This window comes from Fundulus heteroclitus, chromosome 7 (assembly GCF_011125445.2).
Source record: "Fundulus heteroclitus isolate FHET01 chromosome 7, MU-UCD_Fhet_4.1, whole genome shotgun sequence".
Classification (NCBI taxonomy): Eukaryota; Metazoa; Chordata; class Actinopteri; order Cyprinodontiformes; family Fundulidae; genus Fundulus; species Fundulus heteroclitus.
In genome coordinates, this window is record NC_046367.1 from 7,207,743 (window position 1) to 7,228,231 (window position 20,489).

Here is a 20,489-nt window from a genome sequence, read left to right on the forward strand (position 1 = left end):
GGAGAGAATAAAAATTATGAACTAAGCACTGACATTAGATATCTGACTGAATTATTTCTGCTTTTAACTTATTGTGGAAACCCAGGGGCAGATATTTTGCGTTTACATAGATAACTTCTCACCTAAAAACGTTTTAAAAGTTACTTTTACCTCACAGAATGCACATTATATTCAACTTTATTCACACCATTTCACTCGTCCCCACCATTGCTGTTTCAATCAATGATTCATGGGACAGCGTTGGCCACAAAGGATACATCAGACCCATCCTTCAAATCGAGGAAAAGAAGAACAATTTGTCGGCCACATCTGAAGGAGCCTTTGAAGGAGTCGTGCACTGGGACAGCCTTCGTTGTAGCGGTGTGACGTAATTGGCCTACAGATGTGGCTTTTGAGGGATACGGCTCCTGAATTGAAGCATGCCCTATATTATCTGCACTTTGTGGGGATGAGGGGCGTGGGGTGGGGGGACGCTGCGCAAGCCAGCATGTAATACCTGACTAGATCAAATCAGTAGAAACGGCATACATGAGTCTGTGCACACTGTGTGTTACCAAGGACAAGTTTGTTTGGACATCTCTGTTAAGTGAGCAAAGTAAAGCAACTGTTGTGGCAAGTACTGCAACAATTGCAGTTTCCTTCCATGTAATCTAGATCTTTGTAAAATTATTCTAGAATATATTCCAGAATTGCGCTGCTCAAGGTGGCTGCACGTTGGTGTAGCTCTGTTTTTTTTTCTTCTCCATATCTTTTTAAAGAACTGTAATTCCTCTTTTTCTCAATTAAAAGTTTTTTTTTTTAAATATATTCTCAACTGGTGTTGGATACTGTGTGGTGTGAAGGATTTTTGTTGGTGTTTTTTTTCATTTTTGGGACATTTGTTATGATGCATAACTATGGTAAGCAGTTGGTTGTGTGGAAGCGGCTGTTTAACAGCCCAAAAGCTGAAATAATACGTCAACTACTTCCCCAAATCCCAGATAATTTGAGGATACAGAACAGGAGCAAGAAATTGGGAGACAAGGAGGAAAGTCAAGCCATCTCTTCCATCAATTATTGTGGGCAATGTAAGATCTTTGGGAGACAAGTTGGAGGAACTCTAAGCCTTAACAAGGACCTAGCCAGAATATCTGGAATGTAGGCTGCCGTATCATATACCCGACTCCAGCGTCCGTTTGCCAGGCTTTCTGACCAGACGAGCAGACATAGATTTAAAGAAGAGGGTCAAGAGCAAAGGGGGTAGATTGGCAATACTGGTGAACAACAGATCAATTAAATTCAAAAATACTCTATGTACCCCAAAGGGAAATTAAATGTTGATGGAGGAGTATAAATACATTGGTGTTCACCTGCACAACAAACTGGACTGGAGACGCAACTGTGAAGCTGTCTATAAGAAGGGACAGAGCAGACTGTATATCCTGAGGAAGCGTAGGTCCTTCAGTGTTTGCAGCAAGATGCAGCAGATCTTATAAGTCTGTTGTGGAGAGTGTGATCTCCTCTGCCAGCAGCTTGAGAGCAACTGACCTAAAAAAAAAACTCAACAAGCTTATAAAGAAGGCTGGCTCTATTCTGGTGACCCTTCAACAACCTCTGTAAATGACTTTGCTCGAGCATCAAAGCCATCTCCAGAGGATTCTTCATAAAATGAAAAACATGGACAACCATGCGCATCCTCTTCATCAGACAACAACAGAGTGTCTTCAGTCAGAGGCTTCTCCAGATCCGCTGTAAGACAAACTGGTCCAGGAGATCCTTCCTGTATGCAGCCATCAGCATCTTCTACAACAATTTGCTGAAGAAACCCCCATGAGTTTACACCAGCATTCAATTTCCCTTTGGGATTAATAAAATATTTTTGAATAGGATTCAATCTCAAATTGGGTTTTCACATTCTGTCATATTACAATGACAACTGTCCTGTATTTTGTTGGATTTTGATGTCAGAGTACAACACCAAGAACTGTTGAAGCTGAAATCTATGAAGCTTAAGGAAAATTATAAGTTTTTCTAATTTTTTATGAAAAATGTAAATTTGTGCAGTGTGTTTGTTTTAGACCCCCTGCACTGCGACAACCATGAATAAAATCCAGTGTAACCAACTGCTTAGTAAACAGTCTCTGTTAAATTTCATCTCCGTACCCCCCGGGTGTTCTCTGAAGGCGTGGAGGTTTGTTACAGGACTTTGATAAACAAACAGCATCACACAGACCATTGAAAGGAACTAGTTTAGAATTATGCCTTACTTTGAGCAGAAAACAAGCTGGAGTTTGGGATTATGTTGTGACAAAATGTGGAAAAGATAACTGGGTATAAATATGAATACATATTTTCCAAATTATTGCATTCCTATTTGTTCATTTTCCTTTTTATGTTCAGCAGAATTTAATTAATAGAGACCTGCATTTTTACCTCCCTCTGTCTACTCTTGTTTTTCCCTCTTCCTTTTTGTTGTTCTATTCATGTTCTGCTCTCCACATCCAACACCACAATTTCTGAGCATAAAGCTCAGGAAGTAGGTCAAATGGCTTGGGAAAGTAGCATTATTCCTGCATTAACAAAGCAACATGTTGAACCAAAACAGAGAGCAGCTATGTGACTGGGAAATCAGGGTGACTTCATGCAGGTGTTCCGCACAGGGAGCGTTTCAAAAGATTTATTCAAAAGAGCTCCGTTTTGATCCAGACAATGACAGTCAAGAAGATGAAGATGATGATGTCACACCAGACCGCGTCTGGGGGAAAACTGCCAGTTCAGCGTTGGGAGGGATAGGGGACACTTGAGAGGGATCTGTTGCACTGTTTAAGATCATATACATGAAGGCAGAATCATGAGTCATGGAGCATATACTTGGTCTTGGTCCAGAAATAAGAAGCTGATGAGCTGTCAGACAAGAGCTAGGCAAGGCAGGTGAATCCAGAGAATCAGAAAATAAACAGGCAAGTCAGGATAAGACCATAGGACATCTACTTACTAATGCATGTTTATGGACTGTGGGAGGAAGCAGGAGTATGTGAAAAAAAGGATCAAACACAGAGCTTTTATGCTGCAATGCAACACTACTTGCACTGTGCAGCAGCTGTGGTGGTAACAAAATTTAATACTTTAAAGGGAAATCTATTGAACTGTAGCTCACAGGTTTAGGAAACATTGAAGACATTTCTTTGGGTCTTTCATTGAGTCTCTTTGGGGACTGTGCTAACCCCTCTAACGTAATCATATACCTCACTGCAGCTTTGCATAATTGGGCCCTCTATTTCCACAGAGGTACGAGAGAGAAACACAGTAAATATTACAAAACATCTCCAGGCAGCAAGAGCTGATGAAGGTGAGTCAATGTTGTTCAAAATGTTACAAAATACAACCAAGCCAGAAAAATAAAAATAAACAAATACAACTATATCTTATTATGGATGCACTCATAGCTTACAGATATGAGCAGCAGATCATGTTGAAATCGAACATTTGAAGTCTTTTTTAGAACTTTCTTTTCAGAACTTTTTAGCACTCTGCACTAATCTCATGAATATAAGCTTTACAGCTTTAATCAGAACGGCTTTACAAACTTGCAGAGAAATAATGTAATACAAACAGCCCTCCCTAATTTAACCAACAGCAGAAACACATGCACTTCTGAGTTGAGCTTGAAAAAGCAATTTATTTAGTCTACTATCCTTGTCTGAGAAAAGGAGGGAAAACATGTCAAATTGTACAACCACATCAAAGTCCTCTTTCAAACCGCTAGTGTTCAACTTTTACCAGATAACTGAAAAACAGACCAAAACAAGTGACAAACAACTTAGCCTCTGGCTGTCCGTAGCATAATCTCAGTTAAAACATAACCCTGTCTGATTTGTGGCAAGTAGGAGCTTTAAATATCAGCTCCATCTCTGATTTCTGGTTGAAAGTCTGGGTGTAAACTTGGGAAGCAGGATGGATTGGGTCTAACTGATTGCGACACTGGTCAGAAGTTTACACCCATTTAAGCAGAAAAAAGATGTCCATAGAAGGAGTCAAATGTTAATGGAATTCTAAACAATAATAATTGAGTTACCATCTTTACTAAATGAGGAGACGGCGGTGATGAAGATCCAGCACTTTTACTGAGAAACAGAGCAGAGATCACATAGATGGGAAGTAATCGCACCCCACGGTCCCGCTGCAGTCTGCGTCTGCTCTGTCTCCTCCTCCCAGCATGAGAGTCCGTATTTCAACTGAAAACGTATTTTAATACAATTTCTAATTTTGGTTTAATTTTAAAACCCTAGTCACTGTTCTGTATTGCGAACCCTGTCTTATTTGCCTCAAGGATATAAATATAATTAATTATTTCTACCGGCTTTTACTTATTACTACCTTTTTAGGTTTACAGTTTTAAATTTTAAAATTTCTTGAGGTATTCTTTAAATGGGGCTTGAATTTTAAAAGTTTGCAAGCATTTTTGAGCAATTGCGTTTGTTTTTAAAAGAGCTGGAAAATAATCCCCTTACCGTCTCATGAAAGACAGGTTAGGATCTTTGCGGCGACGCCCAGAGACGCTGGGAGCTCCTCCACGTCCCTTGAAAATTCATTCGGGGTACCAGAGGCCGGATAACCTCTGTCCCCAGACTCCCTGGCTCGTCGGTGTTTATTGTTTAGAATTCCATTAACAAACATCTGTCTTACATTTTTAAAGTAAGTGCAGAGATTTCAATAAATGTGGATTTTCTCTACAATTAATGTAATCATAAACCACAGTTGATACATATTATACCTACAAGCCAAAGTATATACATCCACCTGCAAGGATATTTGGTTAAATGTCGTTGAGCAAGTTTCATCATGACTGCATGTTGTTTTGTAGTCATACGCACAGTACTGACGTCATTCTGATTGGATAATTAACCATCGTTTGGCAGAATAGGTTAGGTTTAGATTGGTTGGTTCTGATACAATCTTTTAAGGATTGTTCTGAAATTTTCCTCAGTGTCGAAGTTTCTGGAACGCCATTCCACAAGCTTAATGTTAGCCTGCTTTTTCCATTCCAAAACAAGTTTGAGGTGTGTCCAGGATCTTTGCCCTTTTCGAATACTCAACAGTTTCATGGTTTTAATGATTGTGGTATTAACTAAAGATGACGCCGACAAATTTGGATCTAGGGCTGTTTTTGAAATGCACCAGTGCCACAGGTAGTAAAGAAGGCTCACAGCATGATGCTACAACAATGGCAAAAACATTTGTAAGTTTGAAAACCGCAGCATCACTCTTCTAAACACACTTTTATTCATTTTGGCTATAAAGGTCAAATTTGTCCCATCTAATTATTAATTTTTCTTCACATTGCAGTTTACCTGCAAATTTCAGTTGAGCTGTAAGATGCTAGGTCCTTGATTTGCATCTGACTTAAAAGGCACCTCGTAGGATGGGCCTCCATGTCCTTAAAAACAGCAGTGCACCTACAGCTAGTCGCTCAAGTGCGAGCCACCTGAATGGACAAAGTGAAACGTTTTCAGAAACACTGAGGGAAAGTCAGGTTGCCTATGATTTAAGCCTGTTTATTGTTACTTAGGTGTATCTCTTTGAGCAGTTGATCATGAACATGTCGCTGTTCAGGAACGTCTCCAAATGATTTTCTACAAATCTGCACTTATCCCACTGAGACCTTCAGAGTTCTATGGACCTTTATGTTGATCTAATAATTCTCAGTCTAGTGAGAACTGCTCAACAACTCCTATTTATGCCGGCAAAGAAAAGGTTCCAGCTCTGGAAGTTGGTCTTGACACTTAAAATATGTTGTAGAACTTTGAGAGCCTTTTCTTATTAGGTTTATGTATGCAAATATTTGGGCCTGCATGTGAAAATTCTAACTTTATGTGTATTGGAGAAAAAAATTGTACTTGAACTTTCCCAACTCTTGTTTTTACCACTGACTAATAAATTATTAAAAGCCCCACCTCAATCTAATATTCACACTAATGAGTTTATTCAAATCTTCTATGGTATTGTATGTATGAATGTAGCAACATTTCAGTTTCACTTGTACTAACATGTTCAGTATTAGTCCAGCTAACTAAACAAGTCAATGTTTTAAGTGCAGATAAAACAGACTTAATTAAACACATACCTTTCACAAGCTTTGCAGTGGAGCAGAGAAATGGCCCTCTGTTTGACTGCTCACTGGAGCCTTCTTGTGTTTAAAACACACCCAAATGTATTCTTATCAAGTTAGGTGGCAACACTAGAATACCGTTACATGTAAGCATGTCTGACAGGCATGCCCTGTACCAGACTGGTGACGTGCCCATGTTGTACCCTTTCTCTTGCCCACTGGCTGCTGGTAGTAGACCCCTATTGCCCACAGCTTTGCAAGAATTAAGTGGTTAAACAAAACGGATTGGAGTTTTTTTTTCAAGTGAAATGAAGAGCAAGGATCATCAGTGTGGCTTTATAAATATGGTCTGGATTAAACTTTTGCATTTGATTGTGGTGAACACCAGCTCATCTCGATCCGGGTTCTGCTGAAGGGTAAAATGGACCAGACTACACTGTACTGTAACATAATCATGACTGGATCCTTCTATACGACTGGAACGTGCTGGTGTGAGCTTGATTGATTCGACAACATATCCATTTATTCCTGGATATCAATTTAACTTGTGAAGTGCCTTGAGATTAGATTTGCTGTCAACAGTGTCAATGATGTTGTGCAGAGACTGAATAGAATAGTGAAATGGATGATTTTTTCTGTTAGACTTGAAACATTAAATTATTCATGTTGCAAAGAAAAACTCCTTTGCTTCTTGGCTATTCTAAGCAAAATGAATAGAGAATATTATCCACAACCTCATCCACAGCAGAATGAAGACTAAACAGTCATAAGGAGCCACTTAAAATGCTTAATTTGCAGAGTTCATAACAACAATTGCATTTAAGAGATTTTTAGCCAAGAGCAGATTCCTCTCTGCTCCTTGTCAACTCACATACTCTCAATGGTAATTTCAAATATCCTCTCTTAGCGTCTGCATTACTGCATTTCAAAATGAGGAAGCTGTATGCAATCCTTGACTGAATGTTTACAGTGCAGCTTGTGCATTTCATTTAGGGAAGTCATTTGCATTCATCAAATTTTCAAATTGATAGACTCGCCTGTTTAATCAGGATGAGATGTACAGCGGGAGAAGAGTGATTGAAAATATTAATGTATGGTTAATTGTTGTTTGCGTACAATCATAATAAGCTAGGAGCGGAAGGGAAGACTGTTTAATTCTGCCGAAATTTCTGCCATTGGTGGGGAATTATTATTTTCCGGCTGAGCCTTATCGCTAATATTTAAAATCACATCAAAAGGGTTTATTGGGCTAATTTGCATTCTTCAGAATCCAAATGTAGCTGCCTTTTATCTTGGTTGCCTGAGGATGGCTATTCTCTGCAAGGCAGTGCAGCTGGGTCGCTCTATGGAGTTGCTATGAATCAGTACATGTAATTCATATTTTATAAATATTTTTGCATTCTATAGTCCAGTGCAGGTCAAAAATATGAGTAGAGAACAAATCCAAAAACATTAGATTTTTTTTTAAAGCCCAGTTGGTTACATGCTGTTGTTAAAGGATTAGCACAGCGTACAACACTAAACAATTAAGGAAAAATACTTTCTAAATTGAATAAACCTGACTTGTGATGCACTTAATACAGCAGCTTTGTATGAAGGTAACTTTGATTGTGAAGCAAAGCGTGAGTCATAAAAACAGATTATTTACAATGACTGTGTTAGAATTACTCTGTTGACTGAAGGATTTTAGCTACAAAGCGTTTTAAGAAAAAATGTCAGGGACTTTTAGATCATAAGTTGTGTTGCAACTATTTTGTCACAAGACAACCACAAACTATTTTATTTTATTGGTATTGTATGTGATCAACCAACAAAAAGTAATGCATATTTGTCAAAAGGAAAGACAAGGATACATGTACTTACAAAAAATAACAAATCTGAAAATTAAACCATATATTTTTTATTTAGCTTCCCTGATACAGTACTTACCTAGAACCATCTTTTCCTGCAATTATACATTGGCTGTCTTTAAGGGTATGTGTCTGCCAGCTTTGCAGATCCAGGGATTGACATTTTTGCTGAATATTCTGATTGGATGACAAATGTTTACGAACATAAACTTGCAGATCCTGACTTTCACTAGACCATTTTGAGTATATTTTGATCTAAACAATTTCATTATATCTCTGATTGAATGTTTATGGTCGTTTTCCTCCTGGAATGCGAACCTCCCTGTAATCCCACATTATGTAATAATGCCGCAATAAGTAATAATGCAATAAACTCGGGATTCAAAATGTAATAAAAGAGAATTGAAACCGCATTAAGTAATAATCGACGCAAAATGTAATAAAATCCTTGAACGCATTTTGTAATAACAGTATTACATTTTGCGCAGCTTCTTACAAAATGCAGAAGTACCTCTTCATTTTGGATTTCATATTTCTAACAGCATCCTTTTTTTTCTAAGATTGTTTTCAGCTTCATTTTAAAATTCATGAAGTGTCATTGTGAGAGCTGACAGATGTAGTCCAACTCTTCATCAATAAGCTATTATAGTTTTCACACTAAACGTCATACCTTTAAACATGTTGCTCTTTCAACAGTGGCAACAGTAGACAGAGAGTTTGCTTCAGCTTGAGTATTCCTGTCAATAACCATATAATACAGAGGAAACAAAAACTTATGGTGTATGAGGCGGGAAAAATGTGTTACAATTCAATTCAATTAAAGATGTTTGCTAATCATAGCACAATTGTTTCATGGCTTTCAGGTAAGTATTTTCAACAATTTATCTATGATATTCAACTGTAACCTACTGTAATAAAAAACACATTCAACTATATCAAAATCGTCTTACTCAGAGTAATGCAAATGAATCCACTTTGAGGGAAAAGACATGAACTTGCCATACAGGGTTGATAAGACTGCTGAACAGCAGGGGCTGCTTCTTTAATGAGCACCAGTATGTCTCTTTTACCCAAAATGTTAATTACAATAGTTAGATGTGGTGTCAGAGGCGTGAGCCACAGCCTCATCTACAACTCACTTTTCAATAAAGCTGACTTTTAGACAGATTCTGGCTGTAGTCTGTAAATTGGAATAATTTCTGAGTAACAGGGAGCAGGGCAATAAATCAGAATATAGGAAAACCATGAAAACGTAAGCATTTCCTGAAGAAAGTTTCAAAGATTTTACTATGTAGTATCTGGGACATGATCATTATTACAAGGGTATTTATTAGGATGAACAAAAATGCTGGTTTGTGATTGTTTATTACATAATGCACTACATTATTACATTATCATTTCTTAAAGAAAGACCTGCATCCGCATTTTGTAATAAGCAGCGCAAAATGTATTGACATTATTACATAATGTGCAAGAACGTATTACAAAATGCGTTCAATGATTTTATTAGCTTTTGTGTCAATTATTACATAATGCGGTTTCAATGATGTTCTTTTACATTTTGAAGGCCAATTTTATTACATTATTACATATTACAGCATTATTACATATTGAGGTGCTACACTCCCCTATCCCAATCTTTATGGAGGGCACTTCTAATAGCTGCCAGACAGAAAATTTTTCCATTGTGGCTGCAGATTTCTGCAGCCTCCTCTATTTTGGGGAGCTCTGAGTAAAGATCCTCATGCTGTCTCTCTTGTCCTTCTACCCATTTCATATATGCATGTTATCCTTGCAAGGTGTCAGTGAAGTTAGTTTAATTGTCAATACATGACAGGTGGAGAACACAGATTAAAAATCCATGTGAGTTAATCAGAGGACCGAGGAGTAAAACACAGCCGAGGGCAAAATCTATCCAGTGCTTTAAAAACAAGCAACATTGTTGCACAGCGTCCTCAACAGATTCTCCTGATTTACATATGTTTTAGATTGGATGAAAACTGCAGGATTAAATAATGCAATTCAAAAGTAATTTAATAATACCATAAGAAAGAAAATGTTGTTCTAACTCATATTGTACAGGCTTCCATTAACTAAGTTTATTATTTTGAACAAACAATAAAATAAAAACGGATAAAATAATCGGGCAAATTAAATAACTTCAAAAGGAGCAGGTGGAAAATAAAGTACAATTTCCTACCACTCTCACACCTCAACATACAGTCATTGAAGTCTTCCCACACCAGTTAAATGCTTAAAGCATCCCCACAATAATCAAAACTTAAACTCCTCATCCAACTCAGTGACTGCACAACCATCTAGACAAAGCCCTTGAGCTAAATGTTATGCATAACATATTTTCCAAGAAGTTCTTTTTTATATTGTTCTTTTAAGGTGGTACATATATGTACTTTGTTTAATTCCATCACTTAATCCACTCCCTAGATTCAAATTATAGCTCCTGTTCCTTGACCTTTCATGGGGTCAACAGTCAGAACTCTATTATGGGGAGGAAAGGAGCTTTGGACTCCTGTACTGATTCCTGACAGCCAACTACAAAGTGTGTGCTCTGGGCATTTTCGCTAATTTCTGTTAGATAGGCTGTGCTTATACGTCATGTCATGCAATGGATTGTGGGATTCCTTATAGCTCCTTAGCGCCGGTAAGGGACATTGCGGGGTTCCTGTGAGATGAAGCACACAGCCTCCTTTTCCTCCCTCTTTCCTTACTATTTAAATAAATGAATATTCATCTTTATTGTCATTGCAACATACATTCCAATGAAATTTGTTCTCTGCATTTAACCCATCCCCTTGGATTGGGTTGCCACGGGGAGCCATCTGAGGTCAAGGGTCTTGCTCAGGGTCCCAGAGTGGCAGTCTGTGGGAGTTGAACCCAGAACCTCCAGTACAATGCTCTACCCACTAGGCCACCATTCCCCTTTATTTGGACAGCACTTATCATGGTGACTGCTTCAGCTTTGGCTAAAGAGTCCTTACCCAATAGAGGTATTCGGATAGAGCCTGAGAAACACAACTAACTGAACACTTGCCAGGTTGCCACCAAACGGCAGCATAGTGGGAGAAATTAGCTTTCTGCTAAAAAGGTAGGAATGAAGAAAACCCAGCCAGGGTACCGCAAATATTTATTAGAGACAGGGTAAGAGGGATTAAGAGCATGTTACTGCTGGTGTCATGATACATGAGGCTTTATGAGCCACAGATTTTGGAAGATTGAATTTACTGAGCATCTGACACCTGGTGATTGCTGTGTTGTCCTCTATAGTAATCTAGGTTATGCTAGATAAATTGAGTGTTCTGCAGGTATTTAACAGAGAAATTCCTTTTTGGTGGTATCATATGTTAAACAAATAATGTCATGTCACAGCATCTGGCATTTTACCACTTCACTGTTGCAGATACAGAAGCTCTATTGCCCTTTTGATATCCCTCTTAAACATCCGAGTACCTGTCTTGAAGTTGCTGCGCCACAATCATAGTTTCAGCCATTGCCTTGTGGCACGGCAAGTCTTAGGAATTATCTTTCTGCTTTTCATCCTTGTTTGCGCCATTGGGCCAATGACTTTGAATGGTGCATCTGTTTTGTTGGTGGGTTCCAGAGGCTCTTGTCTGGATGTACTTGCCATGTTACTATACTTCCTTTTCAGCAGCAGCTTGCCATCAGTTTAGTTTCTGCAGTGAAAGGCTGTGTGTCGGCAGTGTTGCTGTGTGAAATTGCGCACCAACATGGAGAGATGAGAATAGAGCGCTCTGTATCAATTTTGACACAAGCGGGTATGTTAAAAAAAAGTACTCTTTAGCATTGATGATACATTTGTTTTTATTATTTTGAAAGCTCTTGTTGGATGTCACACTTTCTGCTCAGTCTTTGCTTCTTCATTACTAAAACATACCACAAAAACATTAATTGCCTAAATCAATGCCCAAGGTGTGTCTTCAAATGTGACGTATACTTATAGTTTTTGCAATTAACTTACAGTGACATGAACATGTTCATAAATTAATACCAGCTAATGCAATTTGTATTCAAGCATCATTTAGAACTAGAGATGAGTTTTGTAAATTACTGTGGTCTCTTCTGTGTTTAAGTAGTAAAAACCTAAAATCAAAATGATTACCGTCAACTTTTCCATCAGTAGCTGATTTTAAATTGGATTATATTGTGTGATGTTAATAAAAAACATTCAAATTTACTCAGACCCATAAGCATTTAAGTTACTTTGGACTTCAAAGATTTTCTTATCTTATGTAAAGCCTCTGAATAAAACAAATCACAATCACAATTTGCCTAGATGAGAGCCCCTGGAGAAAATAATGCAGCGAAACCTAAATGAGTATTCAAATTTTGTTTAAATGCCCTAACTCAGCGAGATGTTTTAAGATGACAAGTTCGGGTAAAGTCTGGAGTCTTTAAAGCAAGAAGTCTGTTACAAGTCTGAGGTTTATGCGAGAGGAGCTGGTATTTACTCACCAGTTTCAGGTCCCTGCTCTGGATCCTGCTCCATCTTCTTGTCAGTTATGTCTTTGTGGGACACAAGGAACAGAACCACCTCACCCTTCTCATTCTTAATAGGTACGATGTCCAGAAGACACCAGAACTTTGTACCTGGAAGAAGAACACATAATAAATGCATATGTATGAGAATCATGTTGCTTTCATTGAACTCCCCTGAATAAACTCCCCGTCAATTCTTAATGTGACAATGCAATCTACTGGTAAAATCTTTTGTCAACCCTGTCAAAGTGCTCGCATTAAACTGTTGCTAAATGTTATATGTGTCACTCGTTATTTAAATTTGATCATTTTCCAATTAGTTCTCCAAAGACATCATATTATCTCAGAATGAATAATGCGGCCTTTATTTTGGTGTAGCCATTTTAAAATGATTTTCACTGAACCATGAATGACTAAAGTATCATAATTAACAGACATATTCCTCAGTATATGTCCATGTTCCTTTTCCCATATATGTATATATATATATATATATATATATATATATATATATATATATATATATATATATATATATATATATATATATATATATATAGATATAGATATATATAGATAGATAGATAGATAGATAGATATAGATATATATAGATAGATAGATAGATAGATAGATAGATAGATAGATAGATAGATAGATATTCATTATGTACAACTGTAAGAATATATGTACCCACCATGCACAGTGAATATATCTTAAAAGTTGTATGAAAAAGTAAAACTTCTGCAATCATAACCCTTCTCCATCCTATGGTCCTTAACATTAATAATGTTCCTGAAATTTCCCCTCTGTGGGAGTATAAACAGAAACACTTATTTAGGATTAAGAACTAAGCCTAGATTTACCTAAACTGTTTAATCTGAAAAACAATGCAAACTGAATATATTTAATTTTTTTTCAAGGCACAATATTCTCTGTTTCCATTTTATTGTAAAGAATATCATAGGAGCAGCAGAGAGATCAGGGAGGACGTTCTGGAGAAGTCTAAAAGCAGGTTTAGATTTTAAGACGATATTTCAAGGGACACACCATGTGGGTGGTGGTAGTATAATACTGTGGCAATGCATTTCTACAACAGAGAACAGGACGTTGTTGATGTTTAATGGGAAGATGGATGGAGCTAAATACAGGGTAGTACTGGAAGAAAATGTATTAGAAGTTCCAGAAGACTTACAAAATATAATGGGTCATGGTGTTAAAATCGGCCTTTAAAATCCAGAAATCTAAAGCAAATTGAGAAAGTGTGACAATGCTTGATAATTGATTTTTACAGATGGACCCATCCAATATGAGACTAAGCATTTTTATAAAGAATGGGGAAAAATTTAGTGTCTAAATTTGCAAAGCCAGTAGTGATATACCCCAAAACACTTCAATCAGCTGTCAATTCTTCCAAAGATGGTTCTCCAAGATATTGGCTCAGAGGTGTCGACAATGCAAGTAAATCCAGCACATTTCATATTTTTATTTGTCATGTTTGAAAACCATGAATCATTTCCCTTCCACCTCATGATTAAGCACTACTTTGTCTGCTCTTTCACCGAAAGTCACACAGAGCATTCAACTTATAATACTGTACTTTTATGGTGTGCGTCAAAGTGTGTAATGTCATTTAAAAGTTGGCCTAACAGAGACCTCTGTGTGCATAAGAGATGGCAGTGAAAATATTCATGTGGAAATGATTTGCCGGGACATGATGTTCCTCCGAGCTTTTACTTGTGGGACCACATGATCATTTCAATCAATACAGAGTGGCGAAGATATAATGAGACCATCATCATCTTTCACCTGGGATAAAAACTTGCATTCTATGATTCTTCTGAAATCACAGATTTTCCTCAGAGTAGGTTCAGTGTAAAGATTCAAGTTTAGGATTTGGCTTTCATCGTAGGAGAACCTCATAATGTCCTTGACAACACTGCCTGGTAACGTTCGTTATGGCTGCCGGACCTTCATCATTTACAGGCATCTTTCTCCGTGACAATACTTTTACGGGGAAAGGTCTGCATGATGAAACTCTAGCAAGATGACATTAATCAGATTTTTCTTTTTTAAGTTGCTTTAGAATATATTGCCACAGAATTTAATGATATGAGAATGACCAACAGCTGCACACACCTTCTGTCCCATTCATAGGCTGGTACGGCCTGGGGGACCATGAGGCAAACAAAATGGCAAAGATTATGACAAGCCATTTGGTTCCTTTGTTTCATAATGAGGATGGGCTTACCCGGGACACCATGCATGCTAGGGCCATCTCCTAAAAGTCAATAATATATAACATTAAAGGGATTTCAAATTTTAAAGGGACCATGACAGCACGTTTAATTTTCCTGGGGTTTTGGGGGGTATAATATGATCTGTTATGCACTGATGAGGCTGTGTTAATGTCAAAACTGAATACCAAAAGACCTGCTCAGGGGTGGTCTGCTTTGTTGCTTTGCTCAAAAACCGTCAGATCAGGTCAAGTTTTCCGAATATGGTTGTAGCCAATCAGAGTGAAGTTCATTCGGTAGAGCAGCATATCATTACCACAACCAACCCTTTTACTGAGGAGGGACAACTGACCTGTTATTTTTTAATAAAATTCTTTGGAGGATTTTCATATGCAGCAATATCAACCACATGAAATGGTTAATGCAGAGATGTCATAGCACCTTTAAAAGACATTCTCTCTATTTTGTTTATATTCTAAAAAAAACAAACAATGATTTGTCAAAAATAAATGTAATACTTTTCTAAGTAATCAATGGAAACGTGTATATTGAAATTACTACAATTTAATTCTTATTATATAAAAGATTTCTGCCTTGGATAGAAAATATCACGCTGTGTAAATGTGCAACATATTGTTACATGAAACAGTTCTGGAAGTCATATCCTATATCATCACCCTAATCTCTATCAAATATAAAACAACTTTGGAAGTGGAGGAGTCAAAAATAATTAATTCTACCACTGATTTTGCTATGAAAGTTGAATTTCCATCAGAACAATTATACACTAGCTACAGTTACAGTCAGAAGTTTACATATACTGTATTAATCATTGGCTGAATGTTGAATGTCAAATTGATGTAGGGCTTTTTGCAAACAATTTCAACTGTTCTTTGGTGATTATACCTCTGGAATAATTTAAGAAGGAAAGAGTTGGCTGCTGTTTGAATTTATCAAGAATTTTCTCAAGGAAACACTCTCATTATTTTAAATAGGCTCATACATAAACACTATATTATGAAAACTATTTGCTCACCTGCTTTCACACACATGAATTTGAGTGAAATCCCATTCCTAATCCGTAGGGTTTAATATGATGTCAGTCCAACTTTTGAAGATACAAAAGCTTAGATCTTCTGGAATGGCTTTTCACAAGGTTTACCAATGTTTAACTGCAGTAGGTGGTTGGGAATCCCCAAACAAAGTTGGGAGCAAGGAGTTATGCAAAATGTCTAAAACTGTAACTAAAAGGCTGAGCGCAACACTTCTGACTATGCAATACTGGAACACCTGAATTCAATGATTTCGTAGGTCAGACAATGCGTTTAGGATTATGGTACAGATACATTCACCTAAATCTTTAAACATGTGCTACTTCAGGTTGCAGAAAGCTTTTCGACGTGACAGAACCAAGGCCAAGCGTTGATCAATGCTCAGAAGGAAGTCCAAACATCTTGATGCAGATCTAAGGAGATTCACTATCCACAGCAAAACTACAACTGGATTCTTCCTTTCAAATCAAAGTAGCATATGGACTAAATACTAACTCAGGGAATACGAAAAAGCTTATTTCTGCAGTATCTACACCCCTTGAACATTTCTGTAATTTGTGACATTACAACCACAAATACACACACACACACACACACACACACACACACACATATATATATATATATATATATATATATATATATATATATATATATATATATATATATAGTACTACTGAGCAGGATGGGTGGCTATTCATCTCTTGAGGGTTTTTCTTAGTATCTTAGCTGTTGCTAAAATTGTGTTATTCTGGACTGAGATCTCAGAGTTTACTCCAGGTATCTGTGTGAGCCACTTCTCCAGAGTGGGGGTTACTGACCTGAGTGATCTGACGACTACTGCTACTACTGTTATCTTCACCTTCTGCTGTAGGTCCTGGTGGTGTGGATCAGTGAGTCAATGTCTCGCTGTCTCTCAGCATACAGCTTTATGTCATCCATGTGCAGGAGGTGGCTGATAGTGGCCTCATTGTTTGCCTGCTTTTGCAGTTGTTATGCCATCGCGCCATGGCAAAATTCAGTTTGAATTCTGAACAACATGTGACATGAGGAAAGAATCAAAATGGATTGTGAGCAAGGAAGTTTACACCCAAAGCAAATACAGCCTCTCTCAGCAGGGTTCCATCAGGGCTACAAAACTTTTGCTTCCACAGACACTTCCACGGTCACTTCACTTTCTGCCTGTGACTCCCGAGTAGAGGAGATGTTCATTTTATTTCTGTTAATAAATCCTTGAACTTGAAGAGAAGTTGTCACTCCTTATTCTATGTGTGTGCAGAGTTTGCTGTTAATATATAGCCAGTGCACAAATCATCCCTTTCAAGTATTGTCCTGATATCAGCTCCAGAGCTGATATCCACCAGACAATACATAACAGACAGAGAGTTATTTATTAAACATTAAATACATTTTAAACAGTGTATACTTGCACAACACAGTCTAGGGCGACTGTTCTGTCAATCTGCAGCTGCTGTTTGGCTCCTCTGGTGTTTTTACCTATGCCTCTGTCATGTGTTGATCCATGTGCCCACTTATCTTAGCCACTATAATGCCTGACAGGAGCTTCCAGGTTGTGGGGAGACAGGTTATTGGCTGATAGTTGGTTGAGGTCATCCCCTTCTGGGGGTCTTTCATTATGAGGACAGTTTCATTATGACTCCACTGTCAGTCATTTAGTATGGGCCCCATTCGTCAGCAGTTGGTTCATTTGTGCCGCTAGACGTTGATGGAGAGAAGTCAGCTTCTTCAGCCAGCAAGGCATGGATCATATCCAGGCCTGGTGCTGTCCAGTTCTTCTTACCTGAGAGTCTTTGTTAATTGTCTGCCATTATGATGTTGACTGGACTTTGTTCAAGAAGATTATTGTGGTCTGCTCTTAGATCTATTAGCCACTATGCATCAGTGTTATGTGATGCTTCTTTCTTCCGTATCCCTTTACAATATTGTTGAGTCTCTTGCCTTGGTGGGTGGGCACAGTAGGGATGGTACTTAGTATTCACATCCTCTTGGAGATCCTCTGAAGGCACTTGACTTTGCTGCACAAGCTGATGTCAGGGTTGACAGGCTCTTAATTTAACCATGATCTTATCTCTTAGGTCAGACGCTCTCACATTCAGTTGTTCTCGCATCATTGGGGCTTGGTACCCAATCTCTTGGGGGTTGATGTTAACTCCCCCATCTGATCATGTATCTTGGTTCCCCCTTGCCATAGAATTCATGTGTTGTATCACTTGGGTCTCTAGTTGTGAAAGCAGCTGCCATTTGTGGATGTTGGAACACAGAGCTGTAGCTTAGACCATGGGTATTGAAGCATCCGTGTTTGCTACAGTCTTTTCACGTAGCCCCACTGCCTAGGGTTACTGGAGTAGTAGCATCTATCTATCTATCTATCTATCTATCTATCTATCTATCTATCTATCTATCTATCTATCTATCTATCTATCTATCTATCTATCTATCTATCTATCTATCTATCTATCTATCTATCTATCTATCTATCTATCTATCTATCTATCTATCTATCTATCTATCTATCTATCTATCTATCTATTTATGTGTGTGTGTGTGTGTGTGTGAATTACTGTATGCTAAGACTTTTTGTCCAACTCTGGTGTGCACCTCCACCCTGGTCCCAGCTCTTTTAAAGCCTTTAAGAAGTTACCATCCAACAGCAGACACTGCTACCACCACTGAATATTATGTTCAGGGTCATGGACAGTATTAGTTTTCTGTCAGACTTATGGTTTAGTCTCAACTGATCAGATTTGTAGAGAGCATGATCAATAACTCTTCTGTCATCAAATTTTCCCACCTGAGCCGTGGCTCTTTGTAGCTCATCCAGACTGATCTTGGGTCCCACGATCACTCCTCCTATTAATTCTCTTCCTGCCCAATCAGTCAGTTTAAGTGGACTACTGTAACTTAGTAGGCTTGCAGCTGTGCCAGACTCTTCAAAGTTTGAGATGATGGGGTGAACAGAAATCTGTTATATGTTCAAAGCTTGAGTTATTGATTTATAACCTAAACCCTCTTCACATTTCTGCAGGACCTTTCTGTTGTATTGCTTGGTTGCATTTGGTGTGGGCCAAACCTTTCAGTTTTTTGTTTGGAAATTAACATATTCTTGTACTTCCAATTCACAATCGTCCACCACTTGATTTTAACTTGTCAAATACTGCAAAATCCTAATGAAATACATTGAAGTTTGTTGTAATATGACAAAATGTAAAAATGTTGAAGTGCTATGATATTTTTGCAAGGTTTTAAACTAACAGTATACATGTTCAATTTAGGTTACACTCTGTCTGAGTCAGTGTGTGCCTGCTGTGCTGCCGCTAATGTTTTTCCATAATACTGTACTGTCTTTTCTCACCTTCCTTCTTGTAGAACACCAGCTCAGTTTTGAACTCCCTCCTTTCGTCCAGAGCTCCTTGGATCTGGGCCGTAGACCGGTCGCTCGTTTCCGGGCCATACAGGAAATGACAAGCACAGCTCTTCTGCATGAGCTCGGCACGGGCATAACCGGTGAGCTCGCAGAAGCCATCAGAGCAGTAGACAATGGGGTAGAGTGACTGCACCTGGGCATTTCCCAGAACAAAGTTGCTATCTGTGAAAGACAAAAAGAAGAGCGATTAGAACAACTGTGACCGAAATCTAGGGATTCCATTTTCATCCCCACAAAATCTAGTTAAACTTAATCATAAGATATTTCGTAAAGCTCGCACTGTGTTGTGTAACATGTTAGACATGTCTATCATATACTGATCCTGAAAATATACCAAGTGACCAAGATCTTAATAAAATAAAGCTTATTAAATCAGAATTTAATGGATCCAATTAATCTTTATGGGTGAGAGTTGTTCTGGTCATTAATCGTCTGACCTTTTATTCCACATTTTAAAGTATTGCTGACCTATTATCAATTAGTTTTATGCAACACTGTGCCCTCATAACTGACCCTGCTAGCTGGAGAAAGCTTTGATATTTTCCACATTTCTAAATGCTGTCAGATTTAACAAGTTATTACCAACAGAATGAAAGTCAAAGCTAATGTTAAGTCTAGGCATATATACTGGCATATATATAGGAATACATGAATCTCAAGTTTAAAGAACCCTAGCAGGTGAAGCATTAACTCTGGTAGAACTCTGAGATGTCTCAGGAAGTCACAGCAGCACCAGGAGAGTCTGTATGGCACAAATAAAAAAGACTGTTCTAAAGAAACAGTCTCTGAAAACCATGTGCTGTTCATTCGCCTGCATTTGAACGATTTTCTTAGCAATACACTGCACAGATGGGCTGTACTGTGGTGCAGTTGGTAAATCTTTTTGTTGCTTGCAGCAAAAAGGTTGTGGGTTCAGATCCTGGGCTGCATCCAAAAAACATCTTTTGGGTAAGGAATCTTTAGCCAAAGCAGAAGTGCACAAGTGTCTGCCATAATAAGGAAGGAGGTAATAAAAGGAGCCTATATGCTTCCTTTCATACCTCCTTTAACATAGGAACCTCACAAGGTCTCTTACTGGCAGTAAAGAGTTATAAGGTATCCCACAATCCTTTGGGTGACATGACTTATAAGCACATCCCACCTCATGGTAATTAATGGAAAAATCAGGAGAGAAGAAAGTGTGCACTTGTAAATAGTATAATTTACTCTTTCACATATTACATTACGTGTTGGTCATCCATGTGAATACGAGGCCTTTGGCAATCTCCACCTTTGCTGTCTACAGCAAATAAGATCTGATTGAT

General features: G+C 38.0%; 1 protein-coding gene across 3 annotated transcripts in view; it reads right to left on the reverse strand.

Moving 5' to 3' along the window:
* kcnh3 (potassium voltage-gated channel, subfamily H (eag-related), member 3) overlaps positions 1-20,489 on the reverse strand; it is a 310,900-nt gene that overhangs the window by 87,001 nt on the left and 203,410 nt on the right. For all 3 annotated transcript variants that reach the window (XM_036138836.1, XM_021323493.2, XM_021323492.2), the window contains exons 2-3: positions 19,114-19,347; positions 12,430-12,564 (exon numbers count right to left, since the gene is read on the reverse strand). In XM_036138836.1, the coding sequence (XP_035994729.1) occupies positions 12,430-12,564; positions 19,114-19,347 (369 nt within the window). The remainder of the gene's footprint in view (positions 1-12,429; positions 12,565-19,113; positions 19,348-20,489) is intronic.